General features: G+C 44.9%; 1 protein-coding gene across 1 annotated transcript in view; it reads right to left on the reverse strand.

Annotated features, from left to right (window-relative positions):
• Positions 1-3,747: 3,747 nt before the first annotated feature.
• The window catches only part of Socs5 (suppressor of cytokine signaling 5), a 40,829-nt gene continuing 18,135 nt past the window's right edge, over positions 3,748-26,441 (reverse strand). Inside the window, exon 2 of the mRNA XM_059252919.1 lies at positions 3,748-7,807. Within this exon, the coding sequence (XP_059108902.1) occupies positions 6,182-7,795 (1,614 nt within the window). The 5' untranslated portion in view covers positions 7,796-7,807 and the 3' untranslated portion in view covers positions 3,748-6,181. The remainder of the gene's footprint in view (positions 7,808-26,441) is intronic.

Below are 26,441 nucleotides of genomic sequence, written 5' to 3' on the forward strand. Positions count from 1 at the left end.
ACAATTTTACGTTGTTAAATGACAAAAACAGATTGCCTGGTAACCATGCACCAGCCACCAAGCACAGCTACCTGGACCAGGCCTACCACAGCTCCCGGGAATTCTGCTCCAGGGTCCAATCTTACACAGGCTCCTGAAGCAAGCGGGACCTTGGCATACCTATGCCACCCGGGAAGAACCTACATCAGCCCCACAGGGGAAAAGGGACATCTCTACCCCACTAAGACTTAGTCCTTTCCTAACACTGGAAACACCTCTACTGAAAGAAGAGGAATTTGAACAAAAAGACAAAACGGTCAGCCAACAAACTACTCTAGATCCGAAAATCCAAGTTCAGAAACAAGGACAACATGAAAAAAAGCAAGACTTGGTACCTCCAAAAGTGACTAATCCCATAATAATGGCATCATCTTGACTCCACTCAGGGCAATCTGTTTTTCCTTGTCACAAGTCTTCAGTTTGTAACTACTTTTTACCTCATGTATCCCTCAGTTTTCATCATATTTATCCATATCCTACTCTCGGTGAGGCGACATTCCAAAGGCCCCTCCATAACTAGACAGTAGAATCATTGAATGACTTGCCCATGACCTAACAATGACATAAAACCTAAGACTTAGGGCTGGAGAGATGGCTCAGTGGTTAAGAGCACTGGCTGCTCTTCCAGAGGACCTGAGTTCAATTCCCAGCACCCACATGGTGGCTCACTGCTAATCTGTAACTCCAGTCCTGGTGAATCCAGTGCTCTTCTGGTTTCTAAAGGTACCAGGTACACACATGGTGCACAGACATACATGCAGGCAAGACACCCTGCATACAATACACATAGAATAAAACAAAAACAAAAAACAATCCTAAAACCCACAGAAGATGCTGACGCGTAGTGTAGCACAGTACAAGTGCTCTGAAGAGCGGCTTGGGACCATGTCACATATACTTTATTAACTTCAGCCTTTTGGTCATTAAAAACACCAGGAAACCGTGGACGGGAGAGTGTAACACGTGGAGTTGTGGGTATCTCTGAAAGATTATAAAAATAGGAAGGGTACAGTTGTTCAGAACCTTTCAGGTTTTTTTTTTTTTTTTTTTTTTTTTTTTTTTCAATTTCTTTGAGACACGATCACACTATGTAGTCCTGGCTGGCCTGGAACTCTCTATGTAGACCAGGCTAGCCTCAAACTCACAGAGATCAGTCAGAGGCTTGCCCCTGCCTCCCAAGTGCTGGGACTAAAGGTATGCACCATGCCTGGCTTGTTCAGACTTACACAATAAAAATTTTTACTTACACTGTAAAAATTTGTGGTAGATACATAAGCAAACCTGACATGGAGTCTCAATGCAAGTCTTCGACTGTACTTTTTGAAAACAAAGGCTCTAGTGAAGGTATATGGTTTTAAAGGGAAAAACCCAATAAACCGATACCTTTTATCAAGAAACGAAGCTGTTTCTGTAATTACTTCCCTCGGAGAAACACTTCATCCCATGGAAAATCCCTGCTGCACCTTGCCCTATGGTCCTAGATACCATCTCCCCGGTAGTGTTTTTATTGGTTTTCCCTAAACTACATTCAAGTAACCAATGGTGCACGCAGTCTCCACTGGGGTCACAGGAATCTCAACACTGTACACAGCCAAGGCAAGATGTGATCCCTGCCCAATTTGTTCCTGCTTTTCTGAAGTCTCAGCCAGTGGCGTCTTCATCCTTGTTCCTATCAAAAACCCGAGTCACTTCCTTTTTCAGTGTCTGCCGACTTGCTATGGAACACTGGCAAGCCTCGAACTCATCAAAATCCTCCTGCCTCCACCTCCCAAGTGCTGGGATGACAGGAATGTGCCACCATGGCCTGCTTCTCTTCTGCACATTCAACCATCACCAAATTTGGTCAGTTTTGCCACCAAAAACACACCCAGACCCCGACTTGTAGCCATGATCACCAACCCTCCCAGGCTCCCAGTCAAACCTAGTAGTAACGTCTTCATCTTGCTCCAGGGCCTGCCTGTTCTCCATCCACCAAAGCAAAGGAAAGCAGACCATGGCGCTCCCCTCCCCAGGATCCATCACATCCAGAGAAAACCTAAATTCCTCACTCTAAGTATATAGTCCTAAACGGGCATCTTGCCAACTTCATGTCTTACATTTTCCCAGCCACTTTGTGGGTACCTTCTCCGCATATAAACTCACTCTGGCTTTATTGGGGGATATGAGCTTTATTTTGTCTCCTAGGTGCTTTTTAAGTCTTGGTGTTTTTTTTCCATCAGTCAACGTTATTAATCCTATAAACACCAGCACTCTCCTCTCACCGTCTGCCTTATCTCACTCTGAGACCATTTCTTCACTGCCTTCCCTGCTAACAAGCAGTAAGCCCCGAAGGCAGGAGTTTTATCTTGTATTCTGATGTTTACCCATTACGACGACTGGTACGTGAGCCTTTGGTGAACACTGATGAATGAACGGCTCAAGTATGTAGTCCATACTCTTAGGCATGAAAACAATTGCCTCAGCTGGTACAAACCTTTGTCATGGTAGACACTCCCACATGGCCTGCCACCAATCAACCGCCTCCCACAAAAATCTCACTCATGACTCCTTGGAAAATACCTCTTGAATTCTATCTTCCACGGCAGCTGTTGTAATAGGAGAAAACCCAGGCCTCTTATAAATTGGTGGTATCCCCATCCCTCTCCCCATTCCCAGTTCTCTGGTACCGAAGGTTTTCCCTTCGCCTGCTCAAGTCAGCCCTGTGTGCCCATTTTTACTGTTTTTGATGGAGTATGGAGTAAGTGGATGAGCCTGTGTGACTGGTCTTAGGTGAACACACTCTTGGAAGATGGATCTGCTCTGGGTCTTAGGATTCTGACGCACTCCTAGGCTTAGCCTCTATCAAAAAGCCAATTTTTGCTATTTGCTATAAAAGATTTAGGGCCAGCCTTAATTAAAAAAAAAATCACCAGGCTAGTTGCAGTGCCAGGAAGCCAAGCAGCTTTGAGAGGAGAATGAACAGCAATCAGATCAAAACGGGGAAGAAGGTTCAACTTTGGATCTAGCATCAGTTTTTACCCAGCCACCATCAGCCTTATAAAAATGGCTAAGCATGTGAGAACAGGCTGGTTTGGGGAGGGTGGTGATTTCGACTCAATATTTTATCCAAGAATATAAATATAATTTGACTTATAGTTGTATTTAAAGCAATTATTTATTGAAAAAAGTTTTTAACTGCTTCAAGCCAGAAAACAAAATACCAATAAATTCTCTCTCTGTAAAGCCATTGTATTATAGATAAGGTAACAGAGCCAGGGTCAAACTTTAGGGGCAGATAACAAGAATCTGAATGGTACCACCCTCCTCAGTATCTACAGAATAAATGATCTTAAACGGGATGGCAGTATCATTGTTTAAAATATCACCACTCGTCAGTGAATAAACATGCATATGTATAATGCATATTATAGTGTATGTAAGTATGTATAATGCATATACGAACAAAATGAGGAACAGAGAGAGGAGGGGGTGGGAGGGAGGGTAAAGTGAATGAAAGAATGAGGCCACGAACCAAAGCATCCCCCTCAACGCAATCATGTCACCGCAATGTAATTATGTCCACCCCCTTGATGTAAAAATGAACTGCAACTTCTGAAGCATTTCTTGGTTTGGAATAAAATGCGCCACCCCCAAACCGTAAGACACAAATTTAGTCAAAAGGCTATGATAGGGTTCAGAAAAATACACAGGGAAGAAAGACCAGTGCACTTTCATGCTGGTGACTTTTCTTTTTTTAAATGTAAGCTGCTAATATTTTAACAAAAAAGAAAATGAACCCCAAAGTTGCATACTTATATTGTACACAAACTGAAACATTAAGTGCCTTTTAGCACAGTGTACACATGCTCACAAAACTCAAGTTACACACTTAAAACAATCTGCATAGTAACACAGGAAAAGTTCTGAAATACATAAAAGCATTAATATTTTCTATAAAACTATAGTGAGAACATCAATTTGCTACAAGCATATAAAAACATCAAGTGCTTTCTGGGAGTTTCGAGTTCTCTTCACAGCATCACCTGCTCACCAACGTCCTCCTCCAGTACTCAGTATGGACTTTTGCCTTAAGAGGTTGGTTTACTTTCCAGGTACATTAGAAGCTCAAGAAAACAGACCCAACAATTATGCAATAGAATTACGTCATAACAACTTAATTGCACATTATGCTTTGAAAGTAGGTTTGGATGAAGTTCTCAACCACTTTGGTATATGTTCCTCAGGGACTTCTACTACAAATAACAGAAAATCTAAGTTCCTTCAATCCCCGTTTTGCATTAAAATGGACAAGTCTTTGGTTAAAGGTCCACATTTTGGGCATTTATCATCAATTAAAATGGTCCCCAAACCGCTAAGTGGTGCTGTGTCCTGGTTCACAGACTTCACATAACCTGTTTCAGATGCAGCTGGATGCTCTGATGTTCATCTGCTAGGTTACCGCCTGCGTCAGTCTTTTGCTACTAACAGAGAAATCACCAGGGTTTCCCTTCTGAGTTTTCTGTCGTAAACTGTACACCAATTTGCAGTTAACTACAGACACTTCCACGGGAGGTGATTAAGATTAGAAAGCTAGAGAGCATTCAATTTAGATTTAGCTTATCCTGGCAGGTCAGTATTAAGTTGTAGGTGAATCTGCATTAACTACAGTAAGTTGCCAGATAATGCTTATTTAAAAACCCCACACCATTCCACGTACAAGAGAAACTGTGGCAAATGTATAAAACAGCAGATATACAAGGCGAACACCAAACATACTTTATTAGCACGAAAAAGCAGCCAGAACAAGGCACAGCAAGCAGAAGCAGACGTTAGCAGTCAACGGGTTAATGTTGCATACAAATAGAGCGTTTCTTTTCAGTAGCCTGGCAATAGCCAGAGGGTTGTAAAATAACCTCTGCAGCAGCTGGTGTGGACCCAGGAGCGCTCACCAGCGGGCACAGAGCACAGTGACAGACGAGAATGGACTTGGCTACTGTAGTGCAAATGTCTAGGACAGAGCCGAGAACTCAGTCCGACACTGAGGAGCAACACTAGACTGACGGTACTTCCCGAAGCGGTCACTCAAGTTGTATTACGTACTAGTCTAAGTGACAAGAAAGTGCCAAGGAACGTTATTTACAGACATCATGGTTGTACAGTACCTTTAAATCTGCAATGTAGGTTTTCTGTGAAGAATTAACTGCACTAAAATGCTATAAACTGTACTTAAGTAATTCGGCTATGAGCTTACAACAAAGAGATAAATACTGCTGTCCAAATGATTAATTAGAGTTTAACCTAACGCAACATCAGCAACCAGTGTAGTCACTATTATCTGATGTGTCTGGGCATCTTCTAGTCTCATTTCCCTCTGGGTTCACAAACTCAAGGGCACAGGAAAAGATCCAATTCTGATGAAACAATGTGTGGACTGCACATGTCAACTTAGAAAAACAATCCCACTCGAACTCCAACTGCATGCCTGTCTGCAGTCACAGTGCTCATCCCAGATGAGTACTGAGGGCTTTGAAACACAACTCCACTACTAACTCTAAGTCTGAAGTTTTAAGAACTATCTTAGAGACCTTGGCTTACTTCAGAGTCTCTTTCTCTGAGGAGAAAAGGAGACTGACCATAAACCACATCGACAATGCACATGCCCTGTGGCCAGAAAAGTTGCATTTTTTTTTTTTTTTTCTCGAAAAGGAAGGCAGTCTTTTCTTATTTGTTTTGGACTTTCAAAGCTTGATTTATAGTTAACTACAAACATCACTACTTTTGGAAGGTTATAGAAAAATTCTTAGAAAAAATAATTTCAAACATTAGTCACACTGTTGAAATACCCATCCAATATTAATAATTTGTTCTTCAGTAAGAAATAGAATTCTTCATAGCAAACGCCCCAGAGCTGCCCCACTCAGGCGTCACAGCTGTGTCAAACCACACTGCTCACTAACTAGCTGTGTTTCCCTGGCCCTGGACACCCGCAAACCCTCTGTTGATTCTAGGCACCTCTGTGCAACAGAAGATCCCACTGGAGAGAGGCTGAAGACTAGGCTCACATTCTCGGTGGAAACCCTAGCAGCCGACTCTGTACCTCCCGTGGGTGTACTGTCTGATGCACGTGAGAGCAGACCCTGGGAATGCTCTTGGGGGACAGGGGTTACTTTGCCTTGACTGGTTCTCGCTCTAACCAGCGAACCCTAACTTTCTGTTTATAGTGATACTCTTTTAAAAAGTCCTGTAACACTGATGGCAGAGGGAGCCCACCGATCCCGTCATACGTGGTGCACCTGCAGATCACCGCACGGCAGATATACTGCAGGCTGAAAGGAAAAGTCCTGTTCAGTGATATCGTAAGCAATGGTTCAAAAAACATGCAAGAGCTGGGGTCTTTGTAATGTTCCAGAAGGCCCGTGACAGTGGAGGAGTGAAACACGCAGGGGTCGTGGGCATCAAAGCTGAAGTTGTGGTTCCACTGTTCGATCCGGGCATGCAGGGATCTGTTGTAGCGGCGGAAGCTCACGGAGAAGAGGTAGTCCTCCTGCGCAGAGTCCCTGAGCAAAAACGTGCCTTCAGGTTTCCCTTCCAGAAGGGCTTCTGCTTCGTATCGGTCCATCACACCCCAGTAACAGGGATTGCCTGTGATCTGAAGCAAATCCGGCACAAGGCAGTGTATGTAATCGATCTGCGTATGAACCTTCCAAGCTCCCTGTCTGCTCACGTGCGAGTGGCTGTCCCCGGACACCTGGCGCTGCTTCTGCCTCCGCGACTGCAGACACAGGGTGGTGGAATCCTCTTCCGAGTCACAAGTCACTGGTGGAACGGCAGCACCGTCTCCACTTATTTCCGTCATCCCCGGGGCTAACTTTGGTCCCAGCTTACACAAGGGATTAACCTGTGCAGTGGCTTCAAAGGTGTGTATTTGTGCATTGGGAGGGGGGTCCACCCCTTCCTCGATACTAAGCCGTCTTCTCTCCCGGAGCCTATCTTCTTCATCTTCTGTGGACACCAGTGAGGGATCAAACGTATCAAAAAATGCTGAATGTGGGCTCACGGGAGCTGTATGCTGCTTAATCAAATGCCACTTCTGGGCTAGATCTGAGCCAGCAGGAAAAGGGCATTTCTCCAGCATTAATTCAGAAAGATGAATTTTTCTTTTATTGGAAAAGAGAGGCTTTGACTGCTTGCTGTAAGTTCTCATGGGGAAACACAAACCCACAGTGTCCTGGAGCCTCTGCCTCAGAGAGCGGCTCCCGACCGCCCTGCCGGAAACGCTGTCCATATCGTGCACCGAGCTGACTCCATAGCGCCGCTCTCGCCTCTGAAGGCCGCTCCGAGTTCTCCCGAACTTCTTCTCAGTATCCAGTGAACTCTGGGTCTTTGTGGAACAGGAATGTTTCTTCTTCCCTCCCCACGGGGCATGTCGAGAGTAGGAGTCTCTTCGAGCAAGCCTTGTTCCCGGGGTGGTGCACGAGTCACTACTGTCCTTCTCAATGCTTATTTCCACCACCTGAGGGATCTCAGCCGCGCAGTTTTGGTTTCGTCGTGCAAAGGTCTTCGAAGGGCTTAGTCCCAGCTGTAAGGCAACGTTTTCTCTTAAGGGACTGCTCTGCTGCTGGGGAGCGGACTCTCCCAGGCTGATGCTTTTCTCTTTGACAGACAGACACCTGCTGGAACTCATGTCCACATTCTCACTGCGGCTTCCTCCTTCATGGTTGAACAGAGCCTGGCACCTGTGTTTCAAGTTGTTCCACATTTTCCCCACTTTATCCATTGATTAGAAGAGCTAAAGAAACAAACGGAAAACAGAAAAACAAGTTAGTCTGAGAGGCCTGTGCAGCTGGAAATTGCACAAACTCAGTGAAGAACTGGCCTTACACGCGCCCAAAGAGGCTCGACAGGCACTCTGGGCAGCAGAATCCACACTTTCCATTTCCTTTCAGAGAGAAGTCAAGTTAATTGAAAGGAAGTAAGTAAGCTATCTCAAACTATGCCTGCTTTTTCCCAGGCAACAGCTGAATTTTCGTTATGACACTGGATTGCATCTCTTCACCTCAAGTAACTAGACAGCTTAGGTATTTAAAGGGAAAATAGGTACTTAATTTCAAAAGTTGTAATAACCAGGTTTTGGTTATTAAGGTTATTAACGAGGTTTATTAAGGTGCTCGCTGCCAACCTTGCTGGTATGAGCTCAGTCCTCTGGCCCTACACGGTGGAAAGGACAGAGTCCTGCAAGTTGTTTCTTGATGTACGCACACACTTATGAACACACATCCAGTGTAACCTAAAGGTTACTTTTTAAAATTAAGTTTTAATAATCAAGATCGCATTTGTGTAAACCCTTAAAATTAGTTCCGAACATTTCAACAGTAACTTCCCCAATATTACTTGCTAATCCTCCCGATTTCTACAAGTAACAGGCTCATCTCTTGGTAAAGCCCCATCCTGTGTCCCCACACTCCACAACATATCCATTTTATCCCTGCTTCCAAAGAAGCAGTCTGAGCAGGAAGGAGAAGCAAAGGAGGAGAAAAGAATACTTTCCGCTTAAAGGCAAGGGCGTCTCTAACCCCCTGGTGCTCGTGGTGGACGAGGAAAATCAACAGGAATGGAAAAGGCTGTGACATGGTAGCACTTAGCAAGACAGAGGCGCGCGCCAGACGTCTGCCAGCTGTTTCCACCCACCCCCAAGTAAAAGCCACTTAAAAAAGACAGTTTATGGTACTCCCCAAAACCAGCGAAGACTCCAACAGACACAGCCCTCACTGCAGGGTGAGAGCTGTTAGAGAAACGGAAAACCCACTTAAAACCCACCTGTCACATATGAGAACGTCTATCACACTTTGTCATTTAACAAACAGCACTGTTAACCTTTCCACACTCATCAACTTGTTAAGCACTATTCTTCACAATCATCATGAATACTGGAGACCAGCTTTAAGTATGTTTTGTGATTGTGCCGAGTCAGCAATGCTGACACACTCATGTGAATTCTTTTGATCATCAACACTTGTTTTTAAAAAGGAAACATGTTACTATTGCATGCACACGATGGTGTGCACAGTTGCAAGCATGCCATGTTGGGTAGGTGGAGGTGAGGGAACTCTGGGGAGGTGGTTCTCTGCTGGCATGGGTTCTGACAACCCTGTACAGCAAGCACCTTGATGGGCAGCCGAGCCATCTCACCAGCTTGTGTTTCCTAGAGTTCAGGGACTGATAGAGGATGTTCATTTCTTAAGTTCCTTAGGCATCTCCCTGGTCACTTCTTATAGACCAGGCTTCTGGATCAACAATGTTCTTCACCAACGGCAACACCAGCATGGGCATGTGCATCTACCCGAAAGGTGCTTTCTGAGGACTTCATAGTAAAGGACATGGTGAGCCCGCAGGACGCGCACGGAGAAGCCAGTGTCTACCGGGTGGGGTTCGCAACCCTCACCCCTAACACCAGCGTGCTTGGTTGTCTTCTTGCCATTCATCTTCCGTTAAATGAAGACTTCAGTTCTTTTCTCCCAAGGCCTGTTCCACACAGACTAACTCCTACCACGTTCCTGGCGACTCTACCTTCTTTGTAGGTGTGCTTTCCAGCATCTCAGCCCCACCCTACTTCCCTCCTTCTTCTTCAAGCATTTAAAAACCTCCGCCCAACTCATGGTTTCAAGTTCAAATTCTGTTAGAAGGCTCTTTGGTTTGAGATTCAGTATGTAGCCTAGGCTAGCTCTGAACCTGTGGCAATCCTGCCAAAACCTTACGAGCACTAGGGTTACAGGAGCGGGCCACCTCGCCCTGCTCTAAAAGGTTTTAAAGTAAGAAACATCACCATTAGCCACATTCTTCTAGTCTTGCCCATTCCCAGAGATTCAAGAAAATTACTAAGTTCTTAATTAGCTGTTTCTGTAGGTATTTTTCTGTTTCTGGATAACATGTTTGTAGTATTACTAATTCGTCTTTTAGTACTCGAGATTATCTGATGACTGTAAGTTGAAGATGGTGAGTTTTGATCTTCAGATCATGGCATCAATGTACATTTTCCCTTAACCTTCCTTCCACAAAAGAGCTAAAGCCCATTTTCTGGTTAAATTAATATTTACTGTCTTCACTATGACCACGTGAACGTTGCCTAGAGGTCAGCCATCTCCCTTCCTTACACCTTACACTTTCTTTTTCCTAGAGTAACGGTCCCTCATTTGCTCAGGCTTCTTGGTATCTACTGAGTGTCCAACAGACCATCAGCAACCCTCAGTGAAGACCGACAGCAGCCGGCAGTGCCGTCCCGCGACTCTCCTTTATATTATTCCGGCAATTTACTTCTCTCCTATCACAAACCATCCTATTTCATTCTTGGTTGTTTTTTTTTTTTTTTTTTTTCCTCCATCCAGAATACAATCCTGGCTTAGAAATAACTTATTCTGGCAAGTGTGGAAGCATCACCCCACTACTTTCCAGCTTCAAGCGTAGCCCTTGAAAACTAACACTCTACCAATTTCTCGTCTTCTCTATGTGACCTGTGTTTACTTTCTGAAAATAACCTAACTGCTTCTCTTCCTAGTGCAGGACCTTCATGTTCACCGTGCTGAGCCTTCTGATGCCCACCGCCCCTCTCCTTTCCTTTCAACAGAATACACTGAACTACACTTCCTTTTCTACTTGGACAGATTTGGCTTTGGTTCCCAACTTCTGCGGTAGAGGTGGGGTCACCCTGAACAAATGTGGCCTGTGACCTGTTTTTGTAGGGACTTGCTCTAAAGATGATAATTTTTTTAAACTTATTTTTATGTGTAGGGTTTGTGCATGAGTGTGTGTGCGCGTGAGTGTGTGTCTACATGTACATCTGTGTATTATGCATGTGCCTGGTGCCCATGGAGGCCAGAAGATGGTGTTACTGGGACTGACATGAGCCACTATGTGGGTATTGGGAATTAGGCCTGGGTCCTCTAGAAGAGCAGTCAGTGCTTATAACCACTGAGCCAACTCTCAAGCTCCCAGTTTTAAATTTTTAAAGGGATTAAAAAAAAAAAACAGGCTGGGCATAGTGGTGGATCTCTTTATTCCCAGCACTCAGGCAGAGGCAGGCAGGTGGATCTCTGAGTTCAAGGCCAGTCAGGGCCTATATTGAAAGACTTTTTGGGATTGGAGTAGACAGGCAAGACATGGACCGAAACCAAAGCCCCACAAAGAACATTTCACAGGAATTATATGTAACATACAAAACCAACATTTTCTTTCTGGTCCTTTTCAGAAAGTTGACTGAGCCCTAGCTAGACTGTAGAGTCTTCAGATAACAAATGAGGCACCACTCTAAACACAAAAGGAGTTGTCACACTCAAGAAACTCCGAAGTCGGGGGCTGGAGAGATGGTTCAGCAGTTAAGAGCACTGGCTGCTCTTCCAGACGTTCTGAGTTCAATTCCCAGCAACCACATGGTGGCTCACAATCATCTATAATGCCGTTTGGTTCCCTCTTCTGACATGCAAGGATACATGCAGCAGAACACTGTATACATAATGAATAAATAAATTAAAAAAAAAAAAGAAACCCCGAAGTCCAACATTTTTCTGAGTTTACAGATTCTGTTGCTCTCTGAAGACGTTTTCCTATCAAGCAAATTATACATGAAGAAGTGACCATCTTACAAAACAACCAAACTTAAACCCACACATCTCATGCAGCTGCTCATAAGCTCCATGAACCATTAGGACATGCAGAATACATCTCCACCATCAGGGAACACAGGTGTTGTGTGACAACTTTTCCTGTGGAGACCCACAATACACACCTACTGACCCCAGAAAGGAACTGCATGGCAGAAAGATGTACAGACACCACCAAGTCCATCTTGTGAACCATGAGCAGACTGGGGTCACTTACAGGTCAGGGATGACTCAAAGGCTGCGGCATGTGATGTAAATCTGAAGCTCTAAAGTGAACGGTATCCCCTGGACAAATGTTACAGAACTGAGGAGAAAGGTATCCTGGCAGTCAGGGGCCAAGGAATACCACAAAGTCACCCTGTACGACCAACTACACACCAGCAATCTATTGGGAAAGACACAGAGGATGGCTGCCTCTGCTTGGACCAGATGCTGCAGAGAACTGAGTGGGAGGCAGTCTTATATAGGGTTTCTTGGGGGCAGGGTTTTCCAGGGATTTCGAGCTCAGGGACTGGTGGATTTTCAAAGCCAGGAACTGAGCTCAGACATTTTACCCTACAGGCAAGGCATTACTTACAGGGGCAAGAATGACTCAAAGACAGCTGTGTCACCAAGGCCCACCCCAGCATGGGTGACAGCTCACAAAGCTGGAAACCTGGAGCACACTGTACAGTCTGCAGATAGCTTGACAGGCTGGAGAGTGGAGAGTGTCCTTTCCAGGTACCTCAGTTAGTCTAAACTTCTTCCAGGCAGCTGGTCTGATCTCAGTCTTCTCTGCAGCTCAACACCACTCATCTGAGCAGAAGTGGGAGTGTGTATGGGGGGTTTCAGCTTTTATTGCTTACTCTGGCAGGGTGGAGCCTAGAGAATCTGGTCAGTTTCAGGGACTTCCTGAAGCTATGCTTAGCTGTTTACCTTCCTTCTTAATGAGATTCCTGCAGGATGGGATGTTTTCATCTTGGAGGAAACCGAGATAACCAAGACAACATTCTACCCCTTCCTTCCATTCTTACACTCTTTCTGTCCCTCTTCAGCAATGACCCGAGCCTTGGAGAGGGTGACTACGGATGGCCACCTACGGCAGAAATAGGGCCGCCATGTCACAGTGGCAGTCACCTGTTCTCAGGAGCTTCACCAGTGCTTATGAGTTGAGCTGATCTGTGGACGTAAACACGTTTGGAAGACAGTTTAGACAGCTTACAGGCACATCACACCATCTAAAAAAAACCACGGAAGTTGCTTCCCCATGGGGACCTATGACTCCCCAGCTATGGTCTGTTCGGGCTCACACTTCCAGGCTGGACTCCTGCTTGTGGAGCGGGCCTTAAGTCCAATCCGAAGGCTGCTGTTCTTATCCACAGAGCCAAGCCACTATTGCACGTGCAGGCACACTCTGCCTGGCATTTTGGTGTTACAACATGACGGGTCCGAAGCCACGCGGGAATGTTTGTGGCAGTTCTCCACCGTTAGCCTGTATGGCCCCTTTTGGCACTATGAAAGACAGCCAGCAGGGTGGCAGTTTCCAGTCCAGTCCCAGCTTCATTTCTCCATGTCCTACAGCCAAAGTGTGCTCATGTGGTGTCTTCAGCAATGCGGTCTTAGCATCCAGTTCTGGCATACAACCAACAGCAGTAGCTATAAAGGCTTGTGGGGCCTCAGGGTCTTCCCTGGCCAACACCACAGGAAGGTAGGCCACCCCGGGCATAGGGTTTCCATTCAATAAGCTTATGGCCTCTGGCAATGCCCTTTCCCACCCATGTAGTGTACCTTTTGGAATTTTTTTCTCCCTTCCATTAACCCAGTCCCAGGAGGGTTGTAAGGTAGGCAGAAGTACCAGTGCACCTGGGTGTCTCTCTGATGGCTTTCCAAATCTCAGCACTCAGAGACCAGCATTACGTCATCTACATAACAGTCTTTTCCAGAGGATGTGCAGGACAAGGCAACACCCGGAACCACCATCTCATGAAAATGGTGGAGTTACAAAGAGAAGCTTGGTGAAGCACTCTGACATTCTCTGTCACCGGGTCTCAGCAAGCGAAATACACTAAAGTCCAAAACAAGCAACATGGAAACATCCATTGGGATCAAACTGCTTCCTCCACAGATCAAGGTACAAAGCATGGGCAGGTAGAGCTAACTTAACTAGTTCCCTGTAATCCTTGGTCAGTCTCCGGGAGCCATTGTGTTTCCATATCCTGAAGCCTGGCCAAGGAGCCTCCTAGTTCTCCATACCTAATGAACTCCCCTACTCGGGCAAGGGGAATGTGGTCTTATGTAGTCCCCTACTGTCCCTGCTGGCTCCCTGGGTCGGGCGGGCCCTGGTTTGTACTGTGGATGTAGTCCCCTACTGTCCCTGCTGGCTCCCTGGGTCGGGCGGGCCCTGGTTTGGTACTGTGGATGTAGTCCCATACTGTCCCTGCTGGCTCCCTGGGTCGGGCGGGCCCTGGTTGGTACTGTGGATGTAGTCCCCTACTGTCCCTGCTGGCTCCCTGGGTCGGGCGGGCCCTGGTTGGTACTGTGGATGTAGTCCCATACTGTCCCTGCTGGCTCCCTGGGTCGGGCGGGCCCTGGTTTGTACTGTGGATGTAGTCCCATACTGTCCCTGCTGGCTCCCTGGGTCGGGCGGGCCCTGGTTTGGTACTGTGGATGTAGCTGTAGCATTTGCCTCCTCATTCACCACACCTGGCTGTTGGGGGAGGCGTTCCTGATTGGGCAAACCATGTCCTCCACCCCTAGCAGAAGCTCCCTCCTCAGTCTGGGGGATAATTATCTACCTGGGACAGGCTTGGTCATCTTCACCTGTACTGGTCTAGCATGGATGTCTTCTCAGGATTCAAGGCCTTCCAGAAGCCCCTGAGCACACAATTTGCTGTCTATAAATTTTTCTTTAGGAACTCTGGCTGGACACAACTCTTGTCACCTTTGTCTCCGAGGAACTGACAGACCTCCTCCTCTGCTTCACTATTTTCTTTTCTGTTTCTTCAAGACAGGGTTTCTCTGTGTAGCTCTGGCTATCCTGGAACTCACTCTGTAGACCAGGCTGTCCTCGAACTCAGAGATCTGCCTGCCTCTGCCTCCCAAGTGCTGGAATTAAAGGCGTGTGCACCACCACTGTCCTGCAACCATTTTTTTAAAATCACCTCTAGGTTTTCTTAATAAACAAACACTCTTACACACTGGTCTAAGTTACTGACATCTGTCAAAACCATTCCTTTTTATAAAGATCTTCCTCTGCTGAAGGGCTCAGCAAGGCCATTAAAGCTCCACACCAGCCTTGAGGTCCCTGCTGCTCCAACCAACTTCTCTTTGACTCTTCTGTGAACACAGTTCTATCTGGCCCAGTGAACTGGGGTTCAAACACAGCTTCCTCTATTCCCAGTTCCCTCAGAAGTGTCTGCCTCCTCTATGGTCGCCCCCCATTTGTAGGGACCTCAGAGAGAGAGAAGCAAGTGGTCCTAACGGCTTTGGTGAGCCATCCCATCAGGGACTCACTTGCCTCATACAGTCTCACAGCCTTTGTTAAGAGACGGTAGTTACATTACTCAGTTTTTCTGTCTCCAAGCAGTCAGACTGGTCCCATCTGCTCCCAATGTTCCACAGCCCCACAAGCCAGGCTGACAGGCTCTTTCTCTGTTGAAAAGTCTTCCCTGGCTCCAGCAGCTCAGGTGCCGAGTATTTCCTGACCACCCTAGCTTCCTGCACAGGACCATGGGTGAGGAAGGTCCCCATCTGCACGCTGGATCACAGATTTTCCCTTCTTCTACTGAAGGCTGGATCTGAGGGCTCCTCTATCACTTTTACCACCTCTCATCCTCCCGTTCATCTACGTTGCTTGTCAAACCAGAGGCTAACATGGAGGATGCTGCAGCATCTCCTTGTTACAATTTGCTCCTTTGCACAAACAAGCTCCTGCTTGGCCGCCATCTTGGCCTCTGATGCATTCTAACTACACACAAGAGAGGCAGGCAACCTCTGCTGTTGCTTGCTGACAATCCTGACCTTCATGCTGTAATCTCAAAGACTGCGAGATTTCCTCTAAACTTTTAACTGTTTTCAGGGCAACTCCATATTCCCATGGTGGCCCCGGCTCACCAAGCAGGCATGCCACTCCATACCACATGATGAAGACTGCCATCCTGGTGGCTCAGCCTTAGTTGCTACCCAGAGCAATAATCATGTGACTGCTGTCACAGCACCAAGGCACACTAGACACGCCATCAGAAAAGGACAGCTCTATCAGAACTCCCTCCACGGCTGTTCCCGTTCAGGCTGCTCAGTCTCGGTTGCACACCCTGTCACACAGCCAGGGCTATGTGCTCACCCCTCTCTAACTCATCTTTGGTCCTGCCTGGGAGGGTGCCAATCATGTTGTGTGACAAAACTTTTCTTGAGGAGACCCAACACATGTCTACTCACCCCAGATACCATGACAGAGCAAAGTACAGATATCACCAAAGTCCAACTTGGTGAACCATGACTGGGGTCACTTACAGGAACAGAAATGACTCAAAGACAGCTGCTGTATCACCAAAGCCCACCCCAGCATGGGTGACAGCTCACAACTGGGAGCCTGAGCACACTGCACAGACTGCAGACGGCTCACAACTGGGAGCCTGAGCACACTGCACAGACTACAGACAGCAAACCTGGGAGCCTGAGCACACTGCACAGACTACAGACAGCAAACCTGGGAGCCTGAGCACACTGCACAGACTGCAGACAGCTCACAACTGGGAGCCTGAGCACACTGCACAGCCTGCAGACAGCTCACAACTGGGAGCCTGAGCACACTGCACAGACTACAGACGGCTCACAACTGGGAGCCTGAGCACACTGCACAGCCTGCAGACGGCTCACAACTGGGAGTCTGAGCACACTGCACAGACTACAGACGGCTCACAACTGGGAGCCTGAGCACACTGCACAGACTACAGACGGCTCACAACTGGGAGCCTGAGCACACTGCACAGCCTGCAGACGGCTCGACCTGCAGAGCTGTTTTCCAGGTGCTAAACCTCGTTCAGGCAGCTCAGGGGTTTCAGCTAGTCAGGTCTCACAGTCTTCTCTGCAGCCTGGCTCCACTCATAGGAAGAGGATCTTCAGCTTTCATTGCTTACTACTGCTTACTCTGGCAGAGCAGGGCCTAGGGAATCTGGTCAGTTTCAGGGACTTCCTGAAGCTCTTGAGTTGTTTTCTTCCTGCTTAAGGAGCTCCCTGCAGGATGGGATGTTACAATGTCAGAGGAAACTTACACAACAAGAAGACAGCTCCCAGCACCGAAGCCCTGGAGCTTCCACAGCCTGAACATATTAAGTCAGTTCTCTTAATAGGGAGACTCTCCAGATTGCACTGTGACAAAACTCTATTCCACAGACTGTCTTTGGGGAAGACAGTGGGGCCTACTTTGTTTAAATTTAAAAATTCTGATAGTGACTGATAGTTGAGGCAAAAATTAAGAATGCATTTCAAATATCTTAACGTTACATTTGAGTTTCTGTTGCTAAATTTTTGGAAATGTACTTAGTTTAGAGCAGAAATCTATTGAGATATACATTACAACTCTTTTACTTTGTGGTTTTATACAGTTACATAGGGCCAAAAGAAAATACTGAATGTCAAGTGTATATACTTCTAGAATGAAAGTGCATGTCTATTACAATCTTTCTTAGCTATTCAAAACAATTTTCTATATAGTTATTACTTTCCTCAAGGAGTAATAATTTGAAATTGGTTTCATAATGCATTTGTAAGTTAAATGGCATTTGTTGAAAACTATTTAATAGAATAATAAATCAGAATTAAGGAAAATCAGGTCGAATTCCATTACTACAATATTTACATTAAAAAAAGCTAACTAGTACAAAGGCTCTCTCTACACCAAGCAGTCCCTATTACCCACTTTCTAGAACACAGACGAACTGAAGTCGTTTCCAGGAGTACACTGCAGTGGGCCCACCCCAGGTGTTTTGAGAAATGGATTCAGTAAGTTGTGAGACGCTGCATGGCACCGTGGGAGAAAGACTCAGCAGGAGCGGACTCAGCTCAGCAAACGCCCTCACACGTGAAGCACTTCCACGACAGGAAGGAAAGTAGGTCTTGTGGATGGATTAAAGTCTTCCTGGCAAGCCAGTATAGGAGACGGGAAGTTTTTCTGCTATTCTTCAGGCATTTCAGTGTTTGGAAAATGATACTACAATATTAATACTACCATTAGGGCTGACCCACAAATCTAGGGATGTATGGCAGTCATAATTATAAACATTTTGAAAGAATCTGAGAACTATATAAAAACATGTATTTTTAATTACCTAAACACTATTTGTGACTTTGTTATCTATGTTATCCATTAGATGGCTGTTTATCATTAATGCTAACATTAGACTGAAACACATGCAATAGAGCTATATAAAAGTTGTTTTATGAGTTTAAATGATCATATAATTCAACCTCCCAAGTTACACTACTACAATGTACACAATGTAACAGTAAAGGGATGTATGTGGACTCAAAAAAACTGTGAGTTATACTGTCAGTTATAATGGGATCCAAACCTGCTGATGCCACTTATATTAAATGACGGGATTTAATTAATGCTGATCAACATAATGGAATGTGGGAAAATTGGAAACCTAAGTGGAATGATTTTGGAATACTCAATGAAAACAGTTGAATGAATTGAAAAATCATGTAGCAAAGACCTATTAAGAGCCTAAATTTAGAATGTATCAAAAGAGTTAAAAAACTTAAAAACTCAAACTGGCTTTCTGGTATGTTCGGATAGAGTTCTGTAAGATGGAAGGAAGGGACCCGCAAAGAGATATTCTCATCTCAACGTAGGACCAGCTCCTTTAACCAAAAGCTGACAACCCTGTAATTACATTTGCTAAAATCAGAGCTTGATTTTAACGTGTGAATCATCTGATTAAAATCTACAGACAACTGGTCCAGACTGTGTCAGGTAAGAGCTGCTCCTCAGCAAACATTAGGTCTCAATGATGGCAACATTAAGTAATACAAAATCTTAACCATCACAGCAAGACAGCCTATCTTTGCAGTCAGTGACTAGGAACTCTCCTGGGAGGTGATACTCAGAATTTTGTCCTGAAGAATGAAAAGGAGTGAATTAGGACAAAGAGAATACATAAATGTTTTGATAGAGCAAAGTAGAGAGCATGAACAACGGCTCAAGTCAGCACAGCCTAGGAGGCAAGGCAGGAGGAGCCGAGAGGAAGCGGCAGGCAGAGAAGCAGGCTTTGGAATCCATGCTACAAGAGCACAAGACTAGGCTGGTGCCGCACTAAAGAGGAATGCAAGTACGAGCGCAATTAAGAGCTGACGGGGCGGTGCACACCTTTGATCCCGGCACTCAGGAGGCAGAGGCAGGTGGATCTCTATGAGTTCGAGGCCAGCCTTGTCTACAGAGCAAGTTCCAGGAGAGCCAGGACTACACAGAAGCCCTGTCTCAAATAACAACAAAAACCCAAACCCAAACAAACAAAAAGCTCAGTTAACAACAGAGATGGAGATGAGCTGTTCAGAAGTCAAATCTATAAGGACTGAGGATGCAGGATGAGGAAGTGGAAGTTGGCAAGACAACCTGGGCAAGTTTCTAGCTTGGGCAAATGGGTAATAAAGATGCTTTTTCTGAGAGAGGACATGTAAGGCAGAAAAGTGTCAGCAAGTCAGGGTTTGGAGAAAGATAATCAATTTAACTTTTGAAATGCTGTGATTAAGATTATCATACGAACATGTAAGTGAACTCATTAGTCCACACATATATCCATATAACAGAAAACTGTATTATAGGAGGGAAACGATTTCTATCAATATACAAAAATCTCCAAAACAGACTAAGAACAGATTAACACACACTTTATAAATATATTTATCTTTCAAACAGTCTCCAAAATGTATTGTTTAAACATACATATATAACAAAAAAATAAAAATCAAGAACATGTTAGTCAAGTCAGGACAACAGCTGCCTACTGGGAGGGAATATACAGAATTAAGAGAGCCACTCTGGAAGCTTCTAAAGCACTGGATACATTTCCCTTTCTTAGTCTGGGTAATGGGCTTATTGTTCTTTGCTTATTAACTATTCTTTGGATAGCCCTTAAAATTTATAATTTTTCTTATATATATTATGTAATAATTTTAAAATTACATAGGCAATTTTTTTTTAACACAATAAAACAACCAGATATCAAATAAGAAACCAGACCGGGCTGGGCTAAATAAATAGCAAGACCTTGTCTCAAAACAAACTATTTAGAAAATAGTACACTGCTGTTTTGGTATACTTTTCTATATGACCAGTTAAGTGACACCAAATGCTCTTTTTAACTTGGTAATTAGTCCTCCCAGGGCTCCTCCGAACCCAGTAATGTGGGGTTGGAATGAGGCAGAGACACGGGATGGGAAGAAGTGCTTGCTGTCTGACATGGAGACTCAGCTCAGGCCCCCTAGGACCCACATACACTCCAGTGCAGTGCTGCATGTCTACAGCCTCAGGGAAGGAGGGACAACAGAGACAAGGAGATCTGGGGCAGGGGATGACTGGCCAGCTGGTCAGCAACATGGTGAGCTCCAGGTCCAGGGAGAGACTCCATCTCCGAGAAAAACGTGGGTAATGGGAGGAAAACACCTGGCCTGGGCTTCTGGCCCCCACTTGTCTCCAATGATTCTACCACCCAGCATGAGCTCTAACATGCACATGACAGAGGCAGCAATCACACACTTAACCAGAAGCTCCTGGCTTATGAGTCAATGTTCTCACAACACGAATCCAGAGCAAACAGTGTTATTCACAGCCCTACTATGGAGGCTCTGGTTTCATGGTATTTTCTTCCTGGATGCTGGGGAGGGTTGTTAGACCCAGGCCTTGTACATAGTAGGAAAGCATTCTTCAGTGAGATAACGTCCCAGCCCTGAATGTTCTGGTTTCTAGTCTCCATCCATGTGAAAGCCTGCAGACACCTGTAGCGCTCTACTACCACTGCAGCTAATGGTTTACACTAAGCTCACTGTTGCTGAGAACGGGTTTGCTATCACATGCCATTTAAAGAAATGATACCTAAGAAGTGCTTGTATGTCTCTATGCAGGAAAAGGGAGAGAGAAGGGGGGGAGGGAGGGAAGGAGAGAGGGAGAGAGAGAGAGAGAGGGAGAGGGAGAGAGAGAGATTAAGAGTCCCAGTGTTACATAATAATATTCCTCAGCTACAGAAGGACAACTTGAGGTCTTTTTTTTCTGATTAAACAACTATTATTTTACATTTTTCATTTCTGAAATCATATCCCCCAATTCTAACTTGCAGCGGCACGTGGTAGGAAGCTCTAGGCCTGCCACACACCCTACTCTTAGGCCAGACCAGCACTCTGCTTCTTGATCAGGTGCAGGCTGCAAAGAGTTAAAACACTTAGGGGCTGGGGAGGAGCTGCATTCTAGCCCCCCCACCTCACACTGCAGAATCTAAGTGGGCTTTTGGCAAACGGAGGATAATACCTACATCATGGGTCTGCTGTGACGATCAGAAAGTACACATAAAGCGTTGTGCTCCTGAAGACACACAGCAGAGGCTTGGCCATGCTACAACACTGCCTATCTTCAGGGTTTTCCTTTTTTCCTTTTAAAAAACAATTTCCCTTTGAGTCTTCTGGGCCACACCACAAACCTAAGTATCTTCCTATGTCTAATACCTGCCAGACTGAGATTTCTATCAATCATTCAAGCTCCTACATTTTTCCTAGGAAAGAGTGTTGGGACTTCAATGTTCCTTAGCAGCTGGGAGCTACATACAGCTCACCTACAATATAAACTATGGATGGCTAATCTGTACAATCCTGGACAAGGTCCAGCAACATAATACTCCTTTGAGTTTCAAACTTCCTTTTTAGTCTATAAAACACTGCTATGGTTTAAGTTGTACTCTATGATACTGTACATTTAGAAACCATAAAATCCTAATCATTCTCTATGGAAAAGTATCTTGTCTGATATATAACCAACATATCGGTCACTGAAACGTTTCTTATCTGCCAGCGTCCCTGGCAGATTCTAAGCTCTAACACAAGTAACACATGCTTTAGATTCAGCTGGACCCAGTGTCGTGTTTAAGCATTCATTAGCTGGGTGAGATGTCTCAACCTTGCCATCTAAAAATAGGGACAATTACCACCTCTCTTATGAGGACAACAGGATATAAGGCAAGTACAGCTTGGGGCTCTACCGTGGCAGCTCCTGGGGCACAGCCAATGCAAGAGGAGACGGCTGTGTTAGTGACAGAAGCAGAAGGCAAGGCTCTGTACGTCCAGGGAGATTCCTGGTGAGGTACTCCTGCCTCTGTTTCCGTCTGCAGGGGGGAAGCAAGGCCTGTCCCTGAGCACTAGACCCACGTGTGATTAGTGGAACCATCGGCCCTGCTCTGTAAGGCCGTTCGTCCCAGGGCAGAAGACACCAAGACCACTTCACATCTCTCTTCACACCAAAAGGCAGTTAAGCAAGAAACTGGCTGAACAAAGCAAGTGACTTCCCACCGAAGAACTTAGTGGGTATCTTACTCCAGCAAAGTGTCTAATCCGGGGAACTTCCTGATAACTCACAAAGACTACTGTGGAGTAAATGTGTTCCGATTGTCTCCTTCCTTTCTAATGCCAGCGACTCAAAGTGTCCAAAGAAACACCACAAGACACATCTAAGAACTCAAGTGCTTCTAAGAACACTCTCCTTTTTATCTAAAATTGCTTAGCATACGTTTACCACTCATTTACATACTTAAGGATAACACTCTTCTAGCCCAATTTTAGTTCCAAAGAGAAATAACGAGCTTCAAATAATTTGACAGCTTGCAATAAATCAAAGAAAGAAACCAGTCGGGTAGTTTCTTTTCTCACTTATTTACAGGTGATCTAGCTGCTCTCCCATCTAAGAAAAAAGAAAATGTAAATATCTTCAACTTAGTCTGTTCTTCAGAGAGCTGACTGAGAAAGGTACTGGGAAGGGTAAAAGCAAATCAGATGTTTTAGATTCACTTAATAAATGCAGAGAAACATACTAGCTAAAATTAAGATATAAATCCCAAGTCAAATCTCTTACTTACTTTATCCATTACCATGCAGGAATTTTACTCTGAAACAGGACCATCAAAAACCTTCAGTCTGTTAACAGACCTGAAATAAAATCTGACGCATCAACTGCCGAGAAACAACTAAAAATCATTTTTTTAAAGACTATGCAGACCTGGCTATGGTGATGAGGCTCGTCTCAAAATCAAAGGTCCACTAGCTTCTCCTCCAAGTGCTGGGGCTAAAACCATGCACCACCATACCAACTCTGAATCCCTTTTGTGACTAGTGTTTTCGTCTAGCTCTCTGATGTGGAAATGTGTGTGCTCACGGTTGTTCCGAAGCATCTCTGGCAAGTCCTCGTCTTGTCTCTGCGAGTGTTTCCCTCTTTAGTCGTGGTCTGTAGTTTCTAGACCTAGGTTCAGAAAGATGCTTCGTGACACATGCCACAAGTCCATGTGTTTTGTAAATACGTAAAAGCATAATGAAGAAAATAGAAATGACCTACTATTCCACCCCGACAAAACAGACGTTTGGGGTAACGCAGAGAGAAGCAGCTGCTGGGCTTGTGAGTTTTCCTGAAGACCCGTGCTACGGGGTACTTCTCCCTCGGTTTTACGAAGTCCCATTCCCTTGACAGCTAGTTCAGAAGACTAGCTCATCAGATGAGAGCTATTCCTGAGCGGGCAGAAGGAAATAAGAACCAGGGAGGCCGTGGTAATCACACACATGCAGGCAAAACATCCACGCACTTAATATGAATGTAAAGAAGAGAGTCGGAATGTATCCAGTTCCTCCTTTTCAAAAATTTCTACTACTAGCAGAAGGCCTAAATGGAAGTCCTTGGTTTATATTCCTCTTCCTCTCTCCCATTGTTTCTTAAATTTCTGAAATATTTTTATATTTAGATATTAGAACTTTTGACCAATTACAGTAGATATCCAAATACTGGTCTGTCAACTATCTACCATCCTTTCTGGAAGTGTATGGTAATAAAACGTCAAGGGACAAGTTTTCTCAAAACCCGAGTAGTATCAAATTGTGTGGAGGAATGCTGAGAAGTCAAAGGATTAGAACAACACAATCTGCCACTTTAAAAAGTGGCAACAAGCTGAGCATGGCCGTACATCCCTGCACTTCCGGACTCAAGAGGCCAAGGCATCAAGAACAACTGCTACATGGCAAGATTTTGCTTTAAAAAAAATAAAATTAGAAATGTAAAAGTTATAGTTGTAAACATCGGAGATGGAAGACATCTCAAAGTGATGGAAAACCCCACTGAACCAAATGCATTAGAAAAAAACCAAAGGAAATCATGAGCAGAGACTCGGCGAAGCTGGGGTGTTGGCCAACACCTGTAATTCCAGCACTCCAGGGCTGAGGACCAACTTAGGAGGAATGTAAAGTTTGAGACAAGACTGGATAAACAATGAGACTTCACCAAACAAACAAACAAACAAACAAAACAAAAAACAAACCCACCCAAAACAAAACAAAACCTTCAGTGACTGGATTAGTTCTTTTCTCCTGTTGCTGTGATAAACTGTATGACCAAGGCAACTTGCCGAACAAAGAGATTATTTAGGCTGACAGTTCCAGGGGTTAAGAATCTATCACGGCAGGTAGTCATGGTGGCAGGTAAGAATCCACCATGGCAGATAGTCATGGCAGTAGGTAAGAATCCACCATGGCAGATAGTCATGGCAGCAGGTAAGAATCCACCATGGCAGATAGTCATGGCAGCAGGTAAGAATCCACCATGGCAGATAGTCATGGCAGCAGGTAAGAATCCACCATGGCAGATAGTCATGGCAGCAGGTAAGAATCCACCATGGCAGATAGTCATGGCAGCAGGTAAGAATCCACCATGGCAGATAGTCATGGCAGCAGGTAAGAATCCACCATGGCAGATAGTCATGGCAGCAGGTAAGAATCCACCATGGCAGATAGTCATGGCAGCAGGTAAGAATCCACCATGGCAGATAGTCATGGCAGCAGGTAAGAATCCACCATGGCAGATAGTCATGGCGGCAGGCAGCAGCGGAAGAGTTGGGAGCTAGTCAATCTTGAACTGACAAAGAACAAACTCCAAAGGGCTAGAGTCTTTAAACTCTCAAAGCCTGCCTTGAGTGACACAGCCCCTCCAAAGGCCACCTTTCCTTAGCCTCCCAAACAGTGCCATCCGTTGGGGACCAGGTGTCCAAATGCTCAAGACTACTGGGGCCAGCTCACACAAATCACCAGTGACATCAAACTTTAAGACTTCTGCACAACAAAACACATACCCCGAGGAGAATTATAAGTAGAACAAAACATTTTCAACATATGGCAAAGAGTTAAAATACTTCACTTCTAAGGGGAAAATGCAGAAAACGGAAAAGGCTGTGTGTAGAAAAATCACAAATCAGATGTATACTCGATAAATATGAAGTAAGGTTTTTAATGAATTCCTATATAATTGAAATGTGATGCAAGATCTTTACCTACCAATCTGGCAAGTTGTTTCTCTGCCTTTTTAAATTAATTTTCGTGTGTGTGTGTGTGTGTGTGTGTGTGTGTGTGTGTGTGTATGTATGTATGTAGTGGTAGTGGTGGTGGTGGTGGTGAGCATGTGGAGGCCAGAGGACAACTTATGGGAGTCAGTTCTCTGCTTCCACCATGTGCATCCTGAAGGCTTGAGCTCAGACTTTTAGACCTGGCAACAAGTGCCCTTATCCACTGAGCAACCTCGATGGTTTTTAATAGAACTATTTAGTATGAATATAGGAATTTTGCATTTTCTCATGAGAGTTTAAATTCACATAGCATTTTGTATCATATATTAGAACTTCAAAACTATGCAGAACTTTTTCACTCACAGCTTCACAAACCTAACTTTATTTTAAAAAACTAATCAGATAAGAATTTAAGATTTACACACACAGCGCATGAGCAAAGCATTGCAAGACTGTGGTGATATATTGTGTACCCTAATAAACGTGCCTGGGGATCAGAGGAAAGAGCCAGCCTCTACATTAGACACAGAGGTCAGGCAGTGGTGACACACACCCTTAATGCCAGCACTTGAGATCTCAGGCCTTTGCTTGGGAAGCACACATGCCTTTAATCCCAGGAAGTAATACGGCAGGGCAGAGAAAGGTATACAAGGCGTGAGAAGACAGGAACTCACTCTCTTTAGGCTGAGGATTTCATCGAGGTAAGAACTAGTGGCTGCTGTTCTGCTTCTCTGGTCTTTCAGCTTTCACCTTGGTATCTGGCTCTGGGTATTTTTATTAAAAGACCATCTGTTGGGTGGTGGTGGCACATGCCTTTAATGCCAGCACTTGGGAGGCAGAGCCAGGCGGATCTCTGAGTTCAAGGCCAGCCTGGTCTACAGAGTGAGATCCAGGACAGGCACTAAAACTACACAGAGAAACCCTGTCTTGAAAAACCAAAATAAATAAATAAATAAATAAGAAGATGACGACCATCTAAGATTTGAACAACGGAGTGTGTAATTGGTTCTGTTGTGAGGTACTTTCTTGGACTGGAATGCCTGTTTCAGAATCATTGATTATCCTGGAAATGTTCATGATATTAAAAGAAAATTAAAAAGAGTGCATCTAAGTTGATTTCAGTACCAAAAGCACCTATATACAAACATTTAAAAATCCTCCTTGTGTATGTGAGCACATGTATGATGTGTGCATGTGCAGGTGCATGTGG

This window comes from Peromyscus eremicus, unplaced genomic scaffold, assembly GCF_949786415.1.
Source record: "Peromyscus eremicus unplaced genomic scaffold, PerEre_H2_v1 PerEre#2#unplaced_506, whole genome shotgun sequence".
Lineage (NCBI taxonomy): Eukaryota > Metazoa > Chordata > Mammalia > Rodentia > Cricetidae > Peromyscus > Peromyscus eremicus.